A 24,730-nucleotide genomic window follows, 5' to 3' on the forward strand; every position below is an offset into this window, starting at 1 on the left:
ATTTGAACGACTTGCTATTGGTTGGTAAAACCCACACGGTACTAAACAAATAGATTACAAGGTTAAAACTAGTCGTGACGAGTTGACTACTAATAAATTACTCGTGTAAGGAATGTAAACCGAGTAAACTAGTCGTCGCGACTAAATGACTTTTAAATAACTCGTGGACGTTGATTACGAGGCATTAAACTTATTTAGTCGTGACGAGTAAATGATTAGTGAACGTGCTCGTTACGGTTAGTTTAAGGACACGTAGCAATTTTTAATTATTTCTACAAATTACTCGTCACGACTAGCTTATAATACCTATTTCTATAATGTTTACGAATGATACCTAAAACTAGAAATTTGTTTTCATAAATGCTTATTTTGGGAATTTTCCCTTTTAAGTATCATTTGTAAAAAATTCAGAAATATGTATTATAAACTAGTGGTGACGAGTGGTTTGTAGAAACCAATTAGAACTTGGCACGTGTCATTAAAGTAACCGTAACGAGCACGTTCACTAATAATTTACTCGTCACGGCTAAATAAGTTTCATGCCTCGTAATCAACGCCCACGAGTAATTCATAAGTCTTTTAATCGCAACGAGTAGATTATAAGGACTAGTTTACCAGGTTTACATTCCATACACGAGTAGTTTATTAGTAGTTAACTCGTCGTGACTAGTTTAACCTTATAATTTACTCGTTGCGATTAAAGGACTTATGAATTACCTGTGTGCGTTGATTATGATACATGAAACTTATTTAGTCATGATGAGTAATTGATTAGTGAACGTGCTCGTAACGGTTACTTTAATGACACGTGCCAAGTTCTAATTGGTTTCTACAAACCACTCGTCATGACACCTATTTCTGATATTTTTTACAAATGATACCTAAAACTATAAATTTGTTTTCATAAATATTTGTTTTGAGAATTTCCATTTTATCTAGAAGTACAAAACCGGTTCGATATTATTAACATAAACAAACCAAACGTGGGTACATCCAAATACTATAATCTTTGTCTAGGGTTTGGTCTTTCCGGATAATAAAACCACCCAACACCACCACCAATGGCATCTTCATCAACACCACCACCGGCGGCTAATAATAATAATAATTCCGATGAAGAAACTGTTACTGTTACGGTGGTACCTGCTTCTAATTCTGAACCTGTTGTCACTAGTTCAGATGGTTTATCAATAACCAGTAATAATAATAATAATAATAATAATAATAATAATAATAATAATAATAATACTCAGTCAAGTCCGCCTTTGGTTTGTCTTTTCCGGTTTGCCGGAGACGCTGCTTCCGGTGGGTTAATGGGTTCTGTTTTTGGTTATGGTAAGTAGTAGTAACATTATTATTATTATTATTATTATTATTATTTGTGGGTGAATATTAATATGAATAGGGTGTGTGTGTGTGTATATATATATATATATTGATACGGATATCGAATTTGAGCAAAATTGGGTACCGACTACTGTACCGAATGTATTAGTTTGGTACTGTACCAGGAGCAGGGGTATTCAGTATTCGAATTGGGCTCGAAATACAATTCGAATTTGTGATTGAAAGTTAGAATTCGGTTTCCAAAAATTTGAATTCGATTCGTTTTGAATTTGATTTGGTAATCGAATTTCAAATTATACATGTGTGCTATGCAGTCAATCTTGGTTATCGGTCCTCATGTGGTCAAAATATCGGTACCAATAATATCGGCGATATTTCACCGATATTCTCGATATTAGTGCTTTAAGTCTTAATTTTCAACTTTTAGTTTTAATGTTTTGGTGTTTTGAGTCTTAATCAGTTCGTACTTGGTACAATTATTAATGTTTTGCAAGTTGCAAAAGGATAATTTGTTAATGGTAAGAGAGTATACTGAATTGTTAGTTATATAAATTCTGCATGATATTAAAATTACCGATATCCCACCGGCCACGATATCTCAAATATCAATCCTTGACCGATATCCGATATTTTTCCGCATTAACTGCTTAGCATGTGTGTGCGTGCATATGAAAACAGGCTCCTAATGATGTAAATCATATTCGGGCTACAAATTTGAGAAAAATGAGCACCGAATACCGTACCATATAGTACTGGTATTCGGGAAATTTTTTTATAGAAAATGTACAAAAATGTCTGAAAACCTGTAATTTTTATAGAAAAATAAGGGAAAAAAATGTACAGATATAGATACTTGATACCCAATAAAAACAACACTTTGTTTATCGGTGCTGAAATAAGGGCATCAATACCGAAAATACCGAATTTGAGAAAAATGAGCACCGAATACCGTACCATATATATCGGTATAGTACTGGTATTCGGGGAAAAAAAATCTGATCTCTTGTTTGAACTGAAAAGAAATGCAAATTAACTTTAATGATTTTACGAAACTTTGAATATTTGATAAATAATTATTTGGTGACTAATTAGCCAATCACATCTTGGCGTAATCGCCATTATGTTGTGTGAATGGTCAGTGAGCTCACCTATATTATTGTGTTAGAAGCCTTTGGTGTTCAAGTTTCTTTAATCTCGTTACGCCAAGGCCGTTAACTACACTATTTGTCTGCATTTGAAGCAATGAATTTAGAGGATCATTTGATGTTTTTAAGGTTCTAAACTTGCATTTTTATATATTTTAAAAATTTTATGTTTGGTATTTTTAAGGTTCCGGATTGGTTAAGAAACAAGGGTTTAAAGGATCGTTTGGAGAGGCCGCATCGTCTGCTAAGGTATTGATGATTTGATTCGCAAATAGACGTTAATAACTTAATATTAGGTTCTTTGTTAATTGATATTTTTTTTCTTAATTGTCGTCAGACTTTTGCGATTTTGTCGGGAGTTCATAGTTTGGTTGTGTGTTTCCTAAAGAGGCTTCGAGGGAAAGATGATGGTACGATTAATTTAAATTTAGATTTGAATTATGACAAGATTAACCGCGCTAATTTAAATTTGTTTTCACAGTTATTAATGCAGGTGTAGCTGGATGCTGTACCGGTCTTGCTTTAAGTTTTCCAGGTACTTACAAGTTTCATCCTTTAAATTTTGTACTTTAGAATTATGTAGATATAATAATAATAATAATAATAATAATAATAATAGTAATAATTGGATTTGGCGCGTTGGGTGTTTGACTATTTGGCGTAAATTTACAAGTGATGTGGTATATGATTAAACAGAATCAGATAATCACAGCTGTAACAAAACGGGCTGCAGGAGAATTGTTTAGATGTGCTTTTGTTTCATTCCGTCAACCATGTTTAGGTCAATCCCGTTTAACCAAACAGGTCGACCTGTCAACCCGTTTACTGAAACAGCCCGACCTTTGACCCGTCAGGCCGTCAACATGTTTAGTGAAACGGGCCGACTTGTCAATCTGTTTACTCAAACTGATCGACCCGTCAACGTGTTTAATTAAACGGGCCGAACCATCAACCCCTTTATTTAAACAGGCTGGCCCATCAACCAGTCTAGTCAAACAAGCCAGCCCGTCAACCCGTCTGGTTAAGTGGTGTTGACCCGTTAGTCTGTTTTGCTGTTTAGTCAAAAAATCCGACCCGTCAACCCATATAATGGAACAACAGGGCCGTCTATGAAAATCACTAAAAAAATTTTCGGCCGATGACAAGTATAAATTTGGACCTTAAGTAAAATATAAATTTGATAACTCATATATAAAAAGTAAATGATACGATGATAATTAGGCTATAAAGTTGATAATTTGGGCCTAATATATATAACATTTTTTTAAAAATTTTCGGGCCTCCAGGATGATCGGGGCCTAAGGCGGTCGACCTCCTTGCCTACCCATCCTAAACGGCCCGTAAATCGATTGAGTTGTTTTAACACTTTTACAACTTGATCACATGATAGTATTATTATTATTATTACTACTACTACTACTACTTTTTTTTAATATTTAATTTTAATAACTTTTTTTTACCAGGTGCACCGCAGGCTCTTCTGCAGAGCTGCATCACATTCGGTGCTTTTTCGTTCATAATCGAAGGCCTTAACAAGAAGCAACCCGCAATGGCCCATTCGTTTTCTTCCGGGCCGAGAAGAGGTCAACAAGACTATGGAATACTTCCTCCATTGAGCCTTCCTCTTCCTGGTGAACTCAAGGAGTCATTTTCTTTCTTCTGCAAAACCATTGACCAAAGCTTCAAAAAAGTCAACCGTCGTCCCTAACTCTCGAACCGTCTAGAAGTTTATGCGCGCGCTGATTTTTGTAAATTTGCAGAGACATGTTGGTTATGAGGCTCTTTTTTATTTTTTATTTTTCTGTTATTTGTTTTTAAAGTTTAAAATACCTATCTTGAATGGCATAACAAGCTTTTATTTTAAAGGTGAACCATTTCTTTTTCTTTTTTGACACTTTTTGTATGCCTATGCAAGTTTGTGTTCTTCATAGTTTATTTCATAACTAGAGTAAGTATTTTTATTTAAGCATAATATATCTTTCAGAAGCATAGTTTCTCAACTAAGAGCTCAACCCTTAATTAGTTTTCTTTGTGATCTTCATGAGTTCTAGCTATATCTAACTAGTATATTAACCGCGCGTTGCGCAGAACGTGCGGATAATTCGGTTGGTAAAACTCGAGCGTTACATAAGGGAGTCGATGCGAATTCGGTCGGTATTGGCTATGCTTGTTATAGTTGTGAATAAACCTAAAAATAATCCGTTAAATTAACTCACTTAGAATTATTAAACAAAAAAAATGTATCGGGCGTTGGTAAACCCGAGTGTTCGTAACGGTAGCATAACTAAAACCAAAATATAAATTCCTACAACTAACATGTAAGAAAATTAAATATATAAATTTGTTTATTCGACGGGTAAAACTCAGGCGTTGGTAAAACCCGAGCATTACAACGGCGAGTCGATGCAAATTCGGCCAGGATCAGTTACGTTTGTTACAATAAAAACAATGTTGGTAAAACCGAGAGTTCGTAAGGGGTACCTCAGTTTCAGTAACGTTCGTCATAGTACCACTAATACAAATTAAAAAAACTGAGCTCGGCCAATGGGATGGCGTCAGTTGGTGAAACTCGGCCGTTGGTAAAACCCGAGTGTTGTCGGCCCTGGGCTTTGAAGCAATATATCTATGCGAATTCGGTCGATTTCCATTACGTTTGTTACGGTAAAAACACCAAAATTACGTGGCCAAAAGAGGTTCCGCCACTTAGCCCAACGAGGGTCAAGCGGCACCAACATTCTCTTTTGTATATATTAGATAATTGTTAATCCCGTTGTGAAGGTTTTGTTAATGTCACCATATCTAATCGTTAACCTCGTTGTGAAGGCTTATTGGCATCAGCCGGTGTGGAGCACCACGTCACTAACACGACACAAAAATAATTTGATACGGTTTCAATGTGTGGACTCTTTTAATAATCGTGTTATATTCTCACTGAAATGTTTAACACGTTTAATTAAATAGTCATGTCGGAGTTAGCATGCTTAATTCGTTTAATACACGTCGTTGCTAACATGAGCTAAAACATGATAGGAAATTATAAAAGCTATATTTTATGAAGTCAGCCAGCAACCTATTGATGATTGTCAACCCATTTTATTACTTGTTTGATATGTTTATAACTTGATTACAAACCCTTTTTAAGATAAAAAGAGTTAAACTATGTTTGGTTATGCGTTTTAGTTTGTCTAAGTTAAGGTTGATGCTTGCACACACGAATAAATATATGAATTGTGTTCAGGTTTATCTATTTAAAACGCGAACCTTAAAACCGACGTGACAATCCTCATTGTAGGAGGGTTCATCATTTATTTTGAAACCGATAACGTGAAATACATCGAACTGAAATCAAGAAAACTAATATGAGTTTAGTTATTTGGTTAACTGAAAACCAGACAATATTCTTATACATTGAGGGATTCGAACCCCTAACACCGTGGTTCGTAGCTATGTGCTCTAATCCTTTGAGCTGCATGACCCATTATGTCTCCACCTTTGATTGAGTTACGGAAACTTTTCTTGATTTGAGTTCGGTTATCCTATTAACCGAAAACCAAACAATATTCTTATTCAATGAGGGATTCGAACCCCCCCCCCCCCCACACACACACACTGTGGTTAATAGCCATGTGCTCTAATCTTCTGAGACATAGGCCTCGCTGCGTATCCACCTTCGATTGAGTTGCGAAAACTTCTGGATAGGCATCTTGCATTGGTATCAAATTCTTTCCGTTTAAAGAATCTCTTTCTAGTTGCTCTGAAACAATTAAAAGCTTATAAACTGAAAACCCAAAAACTGTATCAATTAACACCCCTACCGCTAGAGATGTACAAAAAAGCCGAATTGGAACCGGTTGATTGCAAACTGACCTGAATCGGTTTGACAAAATATCGGTTTCAACCAAACCGACCCAGCCCTCCAGTTCCCCTTATAAACTACCAAATCAGTTTGAGAAAAAAAAACTAGTTCTAAACCGAACCGAATCGCTTTGGACAAGTTGGACCTTTCATGCTCCTAAACCGATTTGAGTCAAACCGATTTTTACCATAGTTTGACCAAATTGGTTCTGAAGAGGTAGGTCCCAGCAGAGCCCAGTTGGACCCGCAAGACTCACCTTAAACAGGGACGTCTGCGCAGAAACCAACTGGATCCGCATGACCAACCATGCTCAGAGACGTGACGTCCTTACGCGCAGTATGCAAGCTGGTCCCGCAGGAAATGCCTCCCAATGGTGAAGGACTCCGCCTGTCCCCGCAGCCTCGGATACAAGCCATTAGGGAAGGCCACCCGCGCAGCAAGGCTACACGCACAAGGCACTTAGCTCTCAATCATTCAGTGTCACCTGAAGGAATGAGCGAAGCCGGGAACAATCCCGCATAAGGGCGGGAGGGGGAATACTCCCGCTCAAATAAGCCAGTCCGTACGATACAGGAAGATCTTCTGTACTGTACCTGACGAGGTATGGGAAAAAGATCTGACTAAAGATACGACAGCTTATGGACAACAGAATGGCGAGCAGCATGCTCCTACACTGTATGTCACTATTAGCCGCTGCCTACTCACCAACTCTTGTCATACCACGTGCGTAGCCGGCAGTTGGTGGAAAAGGAATAGTATACAGCAGGCCTGGTCTCTATCAGCCGCTACCTACCCACCAACTACCAGCAGGGCACGTGCGTAGGCTACTGTTGGTGGAACAGGAACACTGTTGCAGCCGGCCATACCTCCCTAGAAACCTACCTTCGGCTATAAATACCACAAATGGTATGACCATCTATTATCATCATATCTTATTACATTATCATCATATTATACCTGATATCTGCTCTAGCAATCTCTTAATATACTTTTATATTTAAAGAGCAATCTAGTCTGATTCTCACGCCGGAGGGTGGTCACAAGGAGGAACCCCCCCTTCTCAGTGACGAGCTCACGGTGTCTGTTTTGCAGGTTATCAGAAGAACCATCTTCAAAGGGTCTAACCCCTCGTGGGAAACATCTATCTAACCCCCAGGTTACCAGTAATCTGTCTGGGGTCCGGTTAGTGTTTCTTCAGGTTCGATTTGACAAAAATAACGGCTTTGTACACCTTTACCTAGAGGTGTACATAAAAACCAGTTTGGGACCGGTTCATGGCAAACCAACCTAAACCGATTTGATAAGGAAACAGATTTCACCCAAATCGGCTCATGAACAGACCCAAACCGCCGGTTTAGGTGCCAGTTCCCCTTTTGAACAACCAAACCGGTTTTAAAACCAAATCGGTTTGAGGATAACTGGTTTCAAATCGGTTCTAAACCGGACCGAACCGACATGGACCAGTTTGGGATCTCTTGCTTCTAAACCGAACTGGTTTGGGTCCAACCGGTTTTGAACAACCTTTGACCAAACCGGTTAAAAACTGGTTGTGTACCCCTCAAAGGCTGGTCAAAACAGGTTTTGTCAAAGGGTTTTATGGACACCTCTAAAGGTGCACAAAACCGGTTTTATCAAAGGCTGATCAAAACCGGTTTGATCCAAACCGGTTTAAAAGAAAGATACTCTGGCCTGGTTTGGTCCGTTTTCTTATCAAACCGGTTTTTTTAAACCTCTATCTTTTAACTACTACGCACATAACCCATTATGATCTATCTATCTATCTAGTAGTGGAGTTTTGAATGATAATATTAATATTTGGGCCATATTACATGTATCAGTCATGGGCTTGTAAGTTTGTCCGGCCCATGCTTTAAAAACTGTATGAATCTTCATAACAATAATAACCTTCATTTCCAAACCCTAATTTCTTGTGTGTGGAGGCGCAGCGTTAACAGGCATCTGCAACCATGGGTACAACATTACCAATTTCTCATATATTTTATTGGCATTGATAATTAATATTGATATTGATGATGATTAATTGTTGTTATTATTAGGTATCTCTCGTGATTCTATGCACAAGAGGCGTGCAACTGGTGGTAAGAAGAAAGCCTGGAGGAAGAAGCGAAAGTAAGAATTTTTGTTTGATTTTGGTTTTTTTAGATTTGATACTTTTGAGTATACATAAGTATAGTGTTAATTTATGATTTTAAAGCTGGATATCAGAGTTGTAAAAGAAGCATATTGAATTTGGCCATTTCTTATGCTCGTTTCTCGTTAGTAGCATGGATAAGTAATAATAAAAAAAGCATATCAGAGTGCCTGGGCTCGGCTTGTGAGTCGTTTCTTCAAGCTCGAACTTGGTTTGGGCTCGCCTTGTTTATTATTTATCTATTAATTAATTTATATGCTATTCGTAGTTATTAAAAGCCCTCGCTTCTTGCGCCTAGGCCCATTTTTCAGGCGAGGCTCAATAAATGCGCTTCTAGTTCCTGGGCGATGGCTTTGGCATTGTCTACATGAGAAGATAAAAGACGAGCAAAAGAAACGCAAGGGTTGCTATTGAAACTTAGATCTAGGAGAAGGCAAAGGCATTATATTGATACATTTTGTTATTCAAGTGTTGGGATCACATTTTAATCTCGACTATTTTAGAACTTTTGGTACTAATTAGATGATATTAAATGTTATATAATAGCTTTTGTTTATTTTTCATATACATAAAATATTTTAAATGTTTTAATTAAGTGCGCGTGTAGTCTGAAATTAATGTATATAAATCCAAAAAGTTCAAACATAAAGAAAGCATTCGATGCACTAGGCTTGATGGCCCCAAACAACCTTCTGATACAAGTGTTGATCTCGTGCTTGATAAGTAAATGAGTTTTGTATCAGGCGCGAGCTCATTTTGGGCTTTATATATTTTTGAGTAGCTTGCGATTGGCTTGCTTGTTTGCGACTTTGCGCCCCTTCCTTGTTATGAGGATATATCGTTACATACTTAAATAGTTTCGTATTTTGTTTGATCAAGGTATGAGCTTGGAAGGCAGCCAGCGAACACCAAGATCTCCAGCAACAAGACTGTTAGGAGGGTTAGGGTGCGTGGTGGCAACGTCAAGTGGAGGGCATTGAGGTTGGACACTGGTAACTACTCATGGGGAAGTGAGGCTGTGACCCGTAAGACCCGTATCTTGGATGTGGTTTACAATGCATCCAACAACGAGTTGGTTAGAACTCAGACACTCGTCAAGAGTGCAATTGTCCAGGTGGACGCTGCACCATTCAAGCAATGGTATCTTCAACACTACGGTGTTGATATCGGCCGCAAGAAGAAAACCGCTGCAGCCAAAAAAGAGGGAGAGGTATGTTCTTGTTTGAGATTTTATAATTTTTATTTAAGTTCATATTAGAGTTGGTGATTTTAACCTGTTGTTTATAAGGAAACAAGTTAGCTTTTGTTGTGATTTGTTTATAAGGTCAGAACTCAGAAGTCATTGAAGATAGTGTTTCATATTTTTTTAATCATTAAGGATATTTTAGTCTTTTTACAAGCACGTAAGAACCATTCGTGCTAGGCTTTCTTAATGCTAGTTGGAACCATACATGTATTTTGTAAGCTTAAATTACAAAATTATACATTTCAATCGTTACACGATACTCGTGTTTTGTCACCACGGTTGTACATGATTAAGAGACAGTTTATTGTCGCCTATTGATTTATATATTTTTTTATTTTGATTACTTTATAGGAAGGAGAATGTGCAACTGAAGAGGCCAAAAAGAGTAACCATGTTGTGAGGAAGTTGGAAAAACGTCAGGAGGAGCGTAAACTGGACCCGCATGTTGAAGAACAGTTCTCGAGCGGTCGTCTTCTAGCAGCGATCTCATCACGCCCTGGCCAGTGTGGACGTGCTGACGGGTACATGAATAGTTTCTTAACTTATTATTACTTTTTTTGTGTTGTAATTAAAACAAGAAAGCTTAAATTGACGTGCTTTTGCGTGTTTTTAGATACATATTGGAAGGGAAAGAGCTTGAATTCTACATGAAGAAGCTTCAAAAGAAGAAAGGAAAGGGCGCCGCCGCTTAAAACTGTATTACTTTATAATAGTTTGGTGTTTGTTCTATTTGTTTTTGAGGAATGGCATGGCTCAGGTTTTGTTGACTTTTGTTAGTTAGGTTTGATTATGTTTGACTTTTTTAGCATTTGTCATGACTTATTTATGCATGCATGTTTGTTCTTATTTCCATAGCTTATATGTTTGCAAATAAACTGCTCTCTAGGACTTCTTTAGAAATTAGATGTACAAACCGGGTATTTTGTAGGAACCGGTATCTGGTATGGTCAACAAAAGTCAAAACCGGGACGGATAGAAACCGGTTCTAGTTATAGTCGAGTATTTAACCGAATTTTCTAGGGTTTTTTTGGAGTTTTGGGTAGGCTTGGGTCGGGTTTTGACCGGGTATTTTGGGGGAACATGTTTTAGAAATAAAATGTACAAACCGGGTATTTTGCAGGAACCGGTTTCTGGTATGGTCAACAAAAGTCAAAACCTGGCCAAGTAGAAACCGGTTTTGGGTATAGTCAAGTATTTAACCTGGTTTTCTAGGTTTTTTTTGGAGTTTTGGGTAGGTTTGGGTTGGGTTTTGATCGGGTAAAGGTGGAACCGGTTTTGACGGGTCCAGTTTTGGGTATAGGTCCTGGTAGAAACATAATACCAGGATGTACCCGTCGGTCGGGTACAGGTAAGAATCAGTTTTGAGTTGGGTACACCGGGTCAGGTCTGGAACTAGAACTCGACTGTAATAACTAAACTCAATTATATCCTAGTTTATGACGATATAAAAAAACTGACTTTTCAGTTTCGTGTCAGTTTTAGTTTGAAAACGGAAATGCTTGAAATCGAAGACAAAAAATGAACATCGCTTTCGAAACTCAGCAATAAATCGTCCATCTCTAGTTTGTTAACCAAAATTTTTGTTTAATTGTCGGCTTACCAACCATAAACTGATTTTATATTTGCTTTCGGTTGCTATCCGAATGGTTACAACTCGCAATTCTACATCTAATGTCGAATCAGAATCAACTTCAACTATGACAGAAATAAAGTATTGGGTTGAACTCTTGGTTGGTGTCAAGATAATCGTGATGAATAGTCATCGACTTTGGGGACCAAGCTATTATTGCAAAAATAGGTGAATAAAAATCAACAAAATTAATCCATAGATAAAGTACCAAGAGTTGACTCCATTGCCTTCATCCAACTTAGAATTCACGTAACACCAAAAGATCATTATATCTTAATTAGTTTTGCCACACTTCGTCTTCTTAGCTGGGGGTGTTCAAAATTTGATTCGAATTTTCAAAGTCGATTATGAAGATTTGAATTTGGTTTTAAAATATTCGGATTTGATTCAATTCGATTCATATTCGAGTATAGTAATCGAATACGAATTCATGATTTTTTATTCTATTCGATTCAAAATTCGAATTCAAATTATATTATATATTAAATGTTATTAATATATATTTAATACATAATAATTAAACCCAATAACATGAACATGCTTATATTTCTTAATTTTGCCAATACTTTAATTTTGAACTTATTATCATGTGGTATTTTAACTACTTTAAACATTATGATTATGGTTTTTGAAGTTTTTGACACAAATGAACTTGAATCAAATCGAATTTATTCGAATTCGAGTTTCAAATACGAATAGAATCAAATTTCGAATATGAGATATATTACGAATAGAAATACATATCGAATAATCCCACTTTTAGATGAATACGAATCGAATACGAATACTAGCAAAAAAATAAATTATTCGAATTATTCGATTCGATTAACTTGAAAATTCGTTACTTGATTCGATAAACACCCCTATTCTCAGCTTACGACGATAAAACTCTTTTCTTTGAACCAGCGACTCCTCTAAAATGTACACTTCATCTTTCTAAGTTGATGATTTCTTCGACTCGCTTGCATTGGACCTTTAGTTTTATTTTTCCCGCTTTCCTACTCATTACTCAGTCTAATTCAATAATTTTATTCTCGATCACATTCCTCGTTCGGGATGGGACCATTGTCCTCCTATGCTTTGGGACAATAACAAGAAAAAGTAATTAATCAACACCACTCAATAGTCAATACCCATATTAATATAGCTAAGATTAACCCAAATATATGTTTGTTAGCAAGTTTTACAAAATGACCTTAAATTGAGACACCCACAAAAATTTGATATCCCCCTATATAATAAATAAAGAAATTTGAACACGTGCCTCCTCTCATCAGCTGTGTACACGTGTTGATATTATATTCCACTTACTACCGTGTTAAACAAAGGGCATGTCCACGCCCATGCCTTATGTTTACAAACTATTTAGGCATTTGTAATAAATTTTTTAAATATTTTTTCAATCTTTTATGTCATATTTAAGTTAATTGGTTACATATTTTATTTGATTTTTTAAAATTTCATAGATTAAATTTATTAATAAATTTTAAAATAGTTTTTTTAACCCGTGCATCACAGGAGCATATAAACTAGTTTAGCATATATATATCCAACAAGCGCAATCAATTCCTTTAGAGAAAAAATTGAATCAACTTTTTCATTCATAAAAATAAAAAGCCTTTTAAAGGTGTCCAAAATTAGAATCGAAGTTACAAAAGGATATGCTAAATCAACCACTCACTAATCCTATTTTGGGTGTAAAGGAGCCAAGCCGCTCATGAGTTACTCAAGACCTGATCGATAAAAACTTGAAATGAGCCGAGCCTTATCGAGCCCGAGCTCGTGCCCTATATGGATAGATTTTTAGGCTCGTTGAACCTTAGCGAGCCTTTTATTTTTTTTTAAGTTGTAACTCTTTTTGACTTCTATGTATTAATAATGCTTGTTAAAGTTTTTTCTCATAATATATAGAAATAATTGAAGGGGAAAGTTAACGTGAAAACTAAAAAAACTATACTAAGCATACAAATCAAATAGTGTAATTATATGGCTATATGCACAAGTAGTGTAATTACACTACATACAAAACAACTACTTTACATAATTACACTATTTGTATATATAATTACATTATTTAATTCTCAATGTTTAGCACATTAATTTAATTTGTATTTGACCCAAGCCCATAATTAATATTTGATCCAAACCCATAATTAAAAATGTATATGAATTAACAAATAATAAACGAGCTGAGCTACCCGACCAACTAAAAGTCAAAACAAATTTTATGAGCAAAACCTTGGTGCATTTTCATGAATCAAAACTTGAAAGCTAGAAAAAGAAAAATGAAATGAACCCTGAATGTAAGGTTAGAGGCAACACCTAAATTAATAAGTCATAAGCAAGAACACAAAATGATTTTGAACCCAAATTTTATTGTTACATAATTATGTGTTGGTTTAGGCCCTGGTGGTTTGAAGACAAAAAGATAATTGTTGGACGAAGGCTTTAGGCCGCTCTGGTTTATGTTTCTTGTTTTTTAAGTTTCGGGTTGGGCTTGCCTGTAATTCCTTATCACGAGTGGAGAGCAATAATACTATACCATGGTTATGGACGTTATGCCAGTCTTATAATAACCATGTAAATCCTAATGCTCTTATTTTTCTGCAGTTTATTTGCGAGAGTGTTTTGCAATCCGATCCTAACATACCGTATATTCCATAAAACCAATCTTCAATTTAAGGAATTTTAATGTAGCCTTCGAAATCACGAAGAAAAAAAAAAAGCCTATTAATATTTTCTTTAAAATTCAAGTAATGCGAGTCATGTTAAATGGTCACCAACACACCGAAAGCAATAAAGCCAACCGTTTAAAGGTACAACGAATTCACAACACATGTTCTTCACAATCTCTACCTTTAATTCTCAAACTACACACGAGGAACATTAATACTTACAAACACTAAAAAATAACACGAGCCGAAAATGGTTCAAAGCATTCTTAACAACTAACGCAAACTAACCGTGTGAGAGCCGAAAAATACTGTCGTTTCAAACCGTGAGGAAGATGACTACGGCTGTGGCTAAAGTAGAGAGCAGAACCCTGGCTGTGATTGTAGGTGGTTGGCCGCTAGGTGATGTTGAGTTGCCAGCTGGCAGTGGCGATTTCTTTGTGGCGGGTGGAATAGGAGCGTCGGCTACATCAGCCAACGTTAAGATTGGGTTGGGTGCCTCGGCTGGAGGCATCATTTGTGGTGATATGATTTGCAGCAGCTGGCCCGGTTTAGCAGGTTCCATGTATGGTGGGGTCTGATCTGGTGATAATCCTAAACACGGGCTACCTGTATTTGCCAAAATTTAACAATAATAAATAAATAAATAAATAAATGACACCATATTAATTATTTACAAAGCTAGAAAAAAAATGAATATATAAGTTTCTATGGGCCCAGGACGTCCAACCTAATTCAACTAAAAATTACTTGCTTTCTTCGTTACGTAAGTTTTATTAATATACTTAGTTATTAATGTAATAATATCGTATTTGTAACTATAATCAATGTACTAACTAATGAAAAGTTGTAAGAGACGGACAAAATGCCGGCCAGGCTTCATCCCTTGAAGCCTGTTTTATTAATAATTTAATATATTTAGTGATTAATGTAATAATATTGTATTTGTAACTATAAAATCCGTACTATCATAAAGATCCGTAAAATAATGGACAAAAAATGTTTGCAGGACAAACCAACCCGGCCCGACCCAACCCTTATTAAAATCCTCTTGAAGCCTGTTTTCTTAATAATTTAATATATATAGGGATTAATGTAATAACATTGTATTTGTAACTATAAAATCCGTACTATCATATTATAAAGATCCGTAAAATAATAGACAAAAAATCTTGCAGGTCAAACCAACCCGGCCCGACCCAACCCTTATAAAAATCCTCTTGTCAGCAACTTTTACCCTCACCGACCCGGACTCTTTCAATCCGAACCCGTTTTGACCCGCCGCCAACCCGTCTATCCCTAACTGTACACAATATTCTTGTCTCTTGTCAAATTCTTTAAATAAAGCATAATTAGAGTTAATATAATATAATAAACTCACTTTTGTATCGGGCTGCAGTAGCTGGATAATCTGTAATAACCCCATCAACATTAGCTCCTAGAACATACGAATTTATTTCAACATACGGGTCAGAAAAGAAAGAAATCCCATGGTTGTGAAATAAACTCATTATTCATAAGCTGTACGTAAACCGGGAGCTTGAATGCCTGAAGCTTTGCCACCACATCAGTTTGACCAACAAGAAATCTTGCAGTTTTAGGGAAAACCGATGCTTTTCCAACAACAACCGAGTTAGCAATCTCACTGATTTCTGATATTGTTGAATTTAGAGCATCACGGATATTTTCATTAACTTCGTAAACGAGCTCATGTCGGTTGCCTTTTGCCTTGAATAGTTTCAAAACCCCGCCTTCGGAAGATTGGATTAATATTTTCTTGGTTTTTTGATTTTTGTAAGTGGAGTTATTCAGTACATTCATCACTGCATCTACAACGCTTAGTCCTTGATTTGCTGCTAGGTATGGTGCATTCTGGATGTTAAAAGAACCAAGCCTGTTATAAACACGCCACATGGATAAAGATTTTATTTTTTTTTGGGAGGGGGGGGGGGTATAATAATCATTGTTATACTCGTTCTACTTTAGTAATAGAAGATATTATAAGATGCAAAATAGGAGATGAAGAGCAAAGACTTACCTTAATATTGATCAAGAAACCAGAAATAGAAGTAGCATTGCTTGCAAAGTCGAGAAAGTCAGACAAGGTCATAAACTTTCCATCATTTTTGGCTTTCGGATTCCGAAACAAAGAGTAGTTCTTATATGTGTTGAACATTGCAGCTAACAACATAAAAGAGAAAAAAAAAAGGAAAAAGAGCAGAGGTCAGTATAAGTGTATAAAGACACAGTTAATGTGACCACCCGCTAACGCATCAAATAATATTAGAGCAGGTGAAAAAACGTAGACTAAAATCGAGAAAATAAATACTAAAACAAGGTCTGAACTCTGAACTCAAATTTTTCTTAACAAAGACAACTGTTAGTGAAAATGTAAAAACATTTTATAAAAAGACCGGAAGATACGCTTAGACCCCTCAAGTTCTGATTATTGACAAACAAGTCCCTAAAATTTTTTGATGTATTTAGGTAACTATTTAACAATGTTGTAGCTACAAGTTTAATTCTTAAAAAGAACATCTACAATGAAATTTTTTGGAAAATTTGAACTCGCTTCACGGCACTAGGTGTAAGTGAAGCTTTTCATGCATGTGAATGTAACATAAAAATTACATTTTAAGTTTCTGAATTATGGAAAATTGAAATATACAAATGGCTGTTATGGTACAAGTTAATAATCTACAAAAATGACAAGAAAAGCTTTTCAGGCATGATGAAAAGTATATAATAGGTTGAAATTAAACATTTTTCTGCTCATAGGTGTGCAGCTAAAGTAACAGTCGATTTATGACAGACAGCTAGGAGGTTGTATGCATTCAAAACAGGCGTTGGCGACTTTCAACAGCCATGATTTGTTCCCTTTTAACCAAACTAACTGATTTGACTTATTTAAGATAAAACACAGCCAAATTGACCCTTTCATAAGTAAATTGGTCGAAATAGAACCCTTTATTAAATATATAAATGAAACAGAACGGTGAGTAAATTACTTACGTGTCAAACTCTGAATCTGGCTCCATGTCAGGCTGAATGTATATATTCCAGGGCCTTCCTCAAGCTCAGCAATATTTGATGTAAGATTGCTAAAACCTGTCTGTGCAACTGTTGTTCTATCAAGTAGATTTATAGAACCTAAGCAAATAGGTGTCCCGTCACTTGTAATTTGAACAGGACAGTCGATAATATCTGCACCGTCAGAAACAGCTTTTCTATATGCCAAATCAGTACAACCTGGGTAGTCCCCACTTGCTCCTTCAGATGTGATGATTAATGGTTTTGCTGTAGCAAGAACAAAAGATAAGCCATGTTTCAGTCAAGTTGAAACAGGTCGTTTTTATGTACAGATCAAAGCAGGCTTGGCCGGGTTGGGTTGACCGCTATAACTCATTTTTGACCATTTTTAAAAAAACTTTATAATAAATTCATACACCAAGTAAGATTTCAAAAACAATAGTATTACAGTAATAATCTAAATTCTAAATTCTTTATATAAAACAATTTAGGAGATTGTAATGCACAAAAGACAAACTTTGGGTTGAGACCCTAACACTTTCCTTTTTTGGGAAAATTAATAATAAATGGAGGTGCTAGTTAAGATTATAAAAACAATATTATTACAATAACAATCTCTGAATATTTGAATAAAATGATCTAGGAGTTTATGCACTAAAACTGACTTTGGGTGACTTTCAACCCGTTTGACCCATTCCCCTTTTAGCTACCACTTATGTATTAAACCTATTTGACCATTTAAATAAAACGCAGCCTAAATGAACACATTCATAAGTAAATGGATCGAAATTGCCATCTCTATAAAATAGCCAATTTCAAACATTGTTCAAAAGGACTAACCTTGCCTAGGTTGATCTTTTCCCAGGTGAGATAAGCAATCTGCATGATTAAAGCAATAAGAATCCAAAAAGAATTGGCGATTTAATACTTATAACTGTGAAATTTATTTTTAACCACAAGTGGAAATATAGAGAGAGAAACATCAAAATGAAATAAGTTAGTGTGTAAACTTACCAAAAGCTGATGATGGAGTAATAGGGTTGTCAGACAGAATGCCGTCCACAGTGAACTTTCCATTATCAATGAAAGAAAGATACTCTGATACAGGGTCATAACTGTAATTATATGCAAACAGTGCATCATTCATAAAATCAGAAGCAAAAACTTCAAGACCCTCCTTGTGAGCGTCTAAAACTAGTGAGATAGATGATTGTAGATAGAAATCTTTATCCACAGGCCATATATACGATTTAGGAACAAGAATCCCAGAAGCGAATGTCTTGATATAAGTCAAATTTGTCAAAAGGGAACCATATGTTTGGTTGGTTGACGGCTCGGTTTCGTCCTGTCCTAGAAAACGGAAAACTAGTTTGGTTTTGCCTGCTTTGAATCTTGTCAAAATACTTCTCAGAAAGTTAACTTCCGGAGATGATATGTAGTTTATGATTACTCTTCTTGATGTGCTGATGACATAATTTCTCATACTCAAATTGTGTTGGCTGTAAAATGCATCATGCTGCAACGGCATAAAGAGAATGATTAGCAGACATGGAATGCTTTGCAACTACATAGAGTTCATAACTTACAAACTAATAATCACCTGAATGTTCAACCACAGTCCAGGTGGTTTCACTTGCTCAACAACATCTTCAACAGTTAGTATTTTGAATGATCCATCAAAAACTGGACTTCGAGACAGGATGCCTTGTGTTACTATTGCAATACAGGGTCAAATTGTGAGTAACAGTAAGACCAGAAGGGTGTCCCCTGACAACTGAAAATTTGATATGAATGTGATATGTTCTTCTCTTTATATAACTATTTATCATTTATTTGTTCATGCAAAATCTGGTTCATTTGTATTCAAATTGCAAATGTGCAACAAAGAGCAGCATCAACGAAAGTTTCAATCTCAGTCAAAATTATATTCGACATTAAGTGTAAATTTAAGTCACTCATCATAATATGCTCATGATAATATGAAAGATTAAGTAAAATATGTTCAACTTACAGAATACTTAGTCCAGGTCATCAAGTGAAAAATCCACAGGAAACCATCCTGATGTAGGCACCCCATTGACAAGGTAGGTTTTGTTCCCCTTCTCATAATCCGAAGAAATTGTGGTACCATTCTCAATATTAAGATATGGAAGGCAAACCCCAACATTATCACTGGTTAATTGTACATCACACCACAAGATCGTGTTAGATAAGCCAGTAATCAAAGCAAAAGTGTAGGCACTGATACTTGAGTCAGGAAATAATCCTGAAAACCCACCACGTGCAACTACCAAAGGAAGATCTCCTGCAAAAGGTTAGAAAAGTAAATTTCATATTTAAGAACATGTTATAAAGATAGCAAAAGTTAACAGGCATATGACAGCTTGCAATAACCAACTTAGAAATTTTTATATGATGCAAAACAAATAGGTTGGTAATATGATATGCACGAAGTATGGGCCCAATAGTCCCATCAAGTTGAAGCATCAGCCCTTGCTAGACAGTGTACACTGTATTTATCAGAATAATTACTACAATTCACATATTTTAATATCCTATCTGGTAGTTAAGCTTCTCTCAGAATAAAATACTTCAGAAGTTCTCCAAAGTAAAAACAGAATTGTTGTGAAACCAGTTATAGTTTTAGTGATCAAAATATCTTATTATTTAGGACTTCAAACAGTCAATTAATCGCTAACAAAATAAAAAAAGCATATGCACGCATATGCAATAAGTGTTTTTGAACAATCTAATCTTCTATGCATAGAATCCTTCAGAAAGTAACAGATCACAAATCCACAACACATTTACACAAATCCTTGAATTGTTCAAGCCGTGTTCATGCTTTTTCTACATTAAAACATACTGAATTAAAACACAAAACTTCCTACCTTCTCACTTCCACAGCCCTGATCCTCCAAAACTGAAATATGTTTATAAAAGCAAATCATGATACACTATCTTATTACTTAGAACTTTAAACAATCAACTGATAGTTAGTGAAATCAAAATATCATATGCATTAAGCTCGTTCTACGCATAGATCTTTCAAAAGCTAACAGATCACAAACTCACAGATTTAATGCTCAAATCCTTTGATTGCTTAAACCTTATTTTCAAAAATTCTACACTAGAATCAAGTTAAAACACAAAAACTCATGCATGTACTCTTCCAAAACCTAATTCATCCGAAATTGAAATAGTATCTGAGCACATATTCTTCTATGCATAGATCTTTCAGAAAGTAACAGATCACAAATTCAAAGCTCATCTACACAAATCCTTTGATTGTGCAATCCCTTTTCATGCTGTTTCTACATCAAAACAATAGAACTAAGTATAAACACAAAATTTCCTACATTCTCACTTCCACAGCCCTAATCGTCCAAAATTTAAATGTGTTTATAAAAGGAAAATCATGATACACAATGTCACTATCTAAGCTAAAAATAGTAATCTCAGCAACCAGTTATATTAAATAATTCAGTTAAAGTATCATATTAATTAGAACTTTAAGCAATTAATTGATTGTAGATCTTTCTGAAGCTAACAGATCACAAATTCACAGCTTATTTTCACAAATCCTTTAATTGGTTAAGCTTAATTTTCACAAATTCTACACTAGAACCAAGTTAAAACACATGCATTCACTGTTCCAAAACTGAATTCTGAATCTGAACACAAACACTGACGAATAAACGATTGAACATCATGTATACAATTACTTGCTGCATTACCAGCTGATCAAAATACCATATGCACTAAGCTTGTTTTACACCAGCGGATCCTCTACGCAAAGATCTTTCAAAAGCCAACAAATCACAGATTCACAGCTTAAATGCACAAATTCTTACTCCTTGGATTACTTAATCTTGTTTTCACAAGTTCTACACTAGAACCTAGTTAATAAACAAAAACTCATGCAATCACTCTTCCAAAACCTAATTCATCTGAAAGTGAAATCAGTTTCTGAACACAAAACACCGAAGAGTAAAACGATTGAACAAGCAGATCACAAATTCACAGCCTATTTTCACAAATTCTACACTATAATCAAGTTAAAACACAAAAACTCATGCATTCATTCTTCCGTAAAGTAATTCGTCAGAAATTAAAATCAGTATCCTAACACAAACTTATTTCACAAGCTTAAATGCACAAATCCTTCGTTTACTTAAACCTAATTTTCACAAATTCTACACTGTAATAACTCATGCATTCATTCTTACGTAACCTAATTCAACCAAAACTGAAATCAATTCCGAACAAAACAGAGTAAAATTAGTTGCTGCATTATCAGCTGATAATAATATCATATGCACTAAGCTCGTTTCTATGCATAGATCTTACGCAATCTAACAGATCACAAATTCACAGCTTAAATCCACAAATCATTCAATTACTTAAACCTAACATTCACAAATTCTACACTAAAATCAACTCAAACCACATGCATTCACTCTTCCGTAACCTAATTCATCCGGAACTGAAATTGGTACATAACACAAACACCGAACGAGATAAAATATTAGCCGATAACGAGATCAAGTATTAACCGATTGAACAAAATGTGTACAATTAGTTGATGAAATCAAAATATCATACGCATTAAGCTCGTTTTACACCGGTTGATCTTCTATCAGTTCTAAATCTCTTGTAACCTAACAGATCACTAATTCACAGCTTAAATCCACAAATTATTCAATTACTTAAACCTAATATTCACAAACTCTACAGTAAAATCAACTTAAAACACAAAACCTCATGCATTCACTCATCCGTAACCTAACTCATCCAAAACTGAAATCAATTGATAACACAAACACCGAACGAGTGAAACTATTAACCGACTGAACAAAACAGAGTAAAATCAGTTGCTGCATTACCAGCTGAAAATAATATCATACGCATTAAGCTCGTTTTACACCTATTGATCCTCTATCAGTTCTAAATCTCTTGTAACCTAACAGATCACTAATTCACAGCTTAAATCCACAAATCATTCGATTACTTAAACCTAATATTCACAAAAATTCTACACTATAATCAACTGAGAACACAATATATTCATGCATTCACTCATCCGTAACCTAATTCATAACACAAACACCGAGCGAGTGAAACTATTAACCGATCGAACAACATTCACAAGCTCTACACTAAAATCAACTCAAAACACAATATATTCATGCATTCACTCATCCGTAACCTAATTCATAACGCAAACACCGAACGAGTGAAACTATTAACCGATTGAACAAAACGTGTAGAATAAGTTAGCTGCATTACTACCTCTTAGAGTTTGCCACGGCGAGGTTTTGTTACCGGATCCTTGAGCAGCGGTTAACGATAGTGAACAGATTATTATTATTATTATTATTACTGTTATGAGGCTGAGTAGCCACCGGAGCTTACACATTGTTGGGGGTGGTGGTTGTGGAGTGTAAGATTTGAGTGTGACGAAATGTTATTATTATTGTTATTGTTATTACATATTACACGCATTTTTTGACAAATGAAATCTATTAATAGTATTTAGTAGTACCGGTGGGAAGATGTACAGTACGCAATGATGTGATATTATTAATTATTATTATCATATTCGGCCCACTTGGATTTACTGAGTTTTTTCGGCTGGGCTTGGCTTGGCTTGGCTGGGCTGGGCTGGCTAGACTTTTATTTTTTAACAGATAATTGTCTAGGTATTTGGTAAGGGGTGACTAAATAGTAAAAGATTCACCATCAGCTGGTCTAGCCCGCTTCAAGGTTATCTTCAGTTTCGGGAAAATCCGACCTACCCGAAGGCCCACCGGTGGTAAAACCAGGACGCCCTCACGATCGAACTGGAGATCACAAATATCTCAAGCCTCCTTCATTGAGCCACCTACCCCCCCCCCCCCCCAAGTGTTGTATGTGGGGATTGAACCTAAATTTCCATTGAGATACTCAAGTTTTCTACCATTACACCATGTTGGAAAAAAACAGCTAGCTGGACTTTCTAGCTTCATGAGTAAAATTTCATAAATTGAGATTTGTTCATTGTTGTCCTGAATATATTGGTGTAAACAAGTCAAACGGAGTCCAAGCTCATCTTGCGACTAGTTTTTCAAGCTTGAGCTAGAGTTTTGGCTTGTTTCAAACTCTATTTCTAAAACTTGAGCTCGATGTATGAGTAGTTTTTCAAGCTCGAGAACGACACAGACTCGACTCGTTTGTTATTAATTAGTTATTTTACTTATATGTAAACTTAATTACCGTATACTTTTAATTATTGTTTTTATATGCAAGCACCATAATATAATGTTTAATATATAAAATGAAAATTACATAAAAAGTACGCTCATTTAGATTCGAGAGCCGGCTCTAACTCGACAGGTAAAGTTGGGGTTTGAGCTCGTTTATTAAACAACTTACTTTTAAACTCGAGTCGTTTAAGTTTGGCTAGATTCAAACTTTTAACGTGTCAATCTCGAGAAGCTCACAAGCATCTTAGCTTGTTTACATCCCATAATATAAATATAATATTGTATAGCATATCATAAGATATAAAGTATGAATCTGTAGTGCGAATACGTTACAAAAGTGAAAGATACAATAATATGACGGACCCGGTAAGTTTTATATGACTGGAAGAAGTTATCGGTGTTCTAATGTTTTATGAAGAGGGATTTAAAATTACAAATGAAAAAAATTAAATTTAAGAGTTACTAAAAATCAAACTACACTATTTTTTATATTCTTTGATCATGATTTCATCTAAAGAAAACAGAACATCATTATTTCCTCTATTAATTAAGGTAGACATAATAATACTTATACTTGTATTACAAATATAACCAAAAGATAGAGTGCATTTAAAAAGCTCTTTCCAATGTGATTTATTGATGAAAAGCATGAGTTTCTCAGTGAAGACTCATGTTCAAACCTTATTAACAACACTTTGGAGGATGTATAGATGGCTCAAAGATAATTTGAAGGCGCTTAAGGGTTCGGTACAGCTGGGTTGGACTAGCTGACGGTGGCCTTTTACCATTGAATCAACCCGTACGAGGTATCTAGACAATTCTCTGTTTGTTGGCCGTTATAAAAAAATGCATTAAAGAAACTCATATAAATTATATACATAAGCATTTATTTAATACAAATACAACAAAGGCATAATAAACTTGAACGCGCTTAAGGGTTTCATACGATTAGATTAGGCTAGCTTACGGTGATCTTTTACCATTAAGTTAAACCGTTAAGTCAACCCGTACAAAGTATCTATAAAATTCTTTGTTTGTTAGTCATAAAAATGGTGCATTAAAGAAACTCATATAACTATAAATTATATAAATAAACATTTATTTAATACAAGTAAAATAAAGACATAATATTTTAAAATGTTTTACTACCCTATTAAAATAAGCAAGCCGATGGTGCAGCCGAATTGATAGCATTGGAGTGAACGACAGCTGAACATGGGTCCGCGAAACTTGACCACCTGCCACGTGCCTACGTGGGTTGATGAAAACATAAAATATTTATTTATTTAGTTATGAATATATAATATAAATAAATTATGTTGTTGTTGTTCAAAGAAACATGTATGTTGATGTTGGTGTTTGAAGGTTTATATAATATAAATAAATTTAGTGTTTACAAATAGTTGA

General features: G+C 35.3%; 2 protein-coding genes and 1 pseudogene across 3 annotated transcripts; 2 read left to right on the top strand and 1 right to left on the bottom strand.

The window, feature by feature from the left end:
- Positions 1-1,061: 1,061 nt before the first annotated feature.
- On the top strand, positions 1,062-4,287 carry LOC143583813 (chloroplastic import inner membrane translocase subunit TIM22-2-like). The gene is made up of 5 exons (XM_077066018.1): positions 1,062-1,335; positions 2,677-2,741; positions 2,830-2,902; positions 2,974-3,027; positions 3,956-4,287. The coding sequence occupies exons 1-5, from the start codon at positions 1,062-1,064 to the stop codon at positions 4,198-4,200; spliced, it is 711 nt and encodes a 236-aa protein (XP_076922133.1). The 3' UTR covers positions 4,201-4,287.
- Positions 4,288-8,305: 4,018 nt separating this feature from the next.
- LOC143583814 (small ribosomal subunit protein eS8) lies at positions 8,306-10,539 on the top strand. Its single transcript, XM_077066019.1, has 5 exons — positions 8,306-8,319; positions 8,406-8,478; positions 9,380-9,720; positions 10,102-10,267; positions 10,360-10,539. Coding segments are annotated over exons 1-4 (420 nt in total). The 5' UTR covers positions 8,306-8,315; the 3' UTR covers positions 10,104-10,267; positions 10,360-10,539.
- A 3,828-nt stretch (positions 10,540-14,367) lies between these two features.
- Positions 14,368-22,497, bottom strand: LOC143583804 (glycerophosphodiester phosphodiesterase GDPDL3-like; annotated as a pseudogene). The gene is made up of 9 exons (XR_013144246.1): positions 22,368-22,497; positions 19,090-19,380; positions 18,679-18,791; positions 18,093-18,594; positions 17,919-17,957; positions 17,061-17,345; positions 16,087-16,229; positions 15,430-15,920; positions 14,368-14,657 (listed from the first exon to the last, which is right to left on the bottom strand). The product of XR_013144246.1 is annotated as a glycerophosphodiester phosphodiesterase GDPDL3-like (transcript).
- Positions 22,498-24,730: the final 2,233 nt, after the last annotated feature.

The sequence above is a fragment of the Bidens hawaiensis genome, unplaced genomic scaffold (genome assembly GCF_021521415.1).
Source record: "Bidens hawaiensis isolate Kalapana, Puna unplaced genomic scaffold, B.hawaiensis_p1.1 tig00032532_1, whole genome shotgun sequence".
NCBI classification, from domain to species: domain Eukaryota; kingdom Viridiplantae; phylum Streptophyta; class Magnoliopsida; order Asterales; family Asteraceae; genus Bidens; species Bidens hawaiensis.

Excerpts from the sequence above, each read along its gene's own strand:
- LOC143583814 (XM_077066019.1), top strand. Across the intron at positions 8,479-9,379 it reads GCCTGGAGGAAGAAGCGAAA|GTATGAGCTTGGAAGGCAGC; the intron begins GTAAGAATTTTT and ends TGTTTGATCAAG.
- LOC143583813 (XM_077066018.1), top strand. The coding sequence starts at position 1,062 with ATGGCATCTTCATCAACACCACCACCGGCGGCTAATAATAATAATAAT. Across the intron at positions 1,336-2,676 it reads GGGTTCTGTTTTTGGTTATG|GTTCCGGATTGGTTAAGAAA; the intron begins GTAAGTAGTAGT and ends GGTATTTTTAAG. Across the intron at positions 3,028-3,955 it reads TCTTGCTTTAAGTTTTCCAG|GTGCACCGCAGGCTCTTCTG; the intron begins GTACTTACAAGT and ends TTTTTTTACCAG.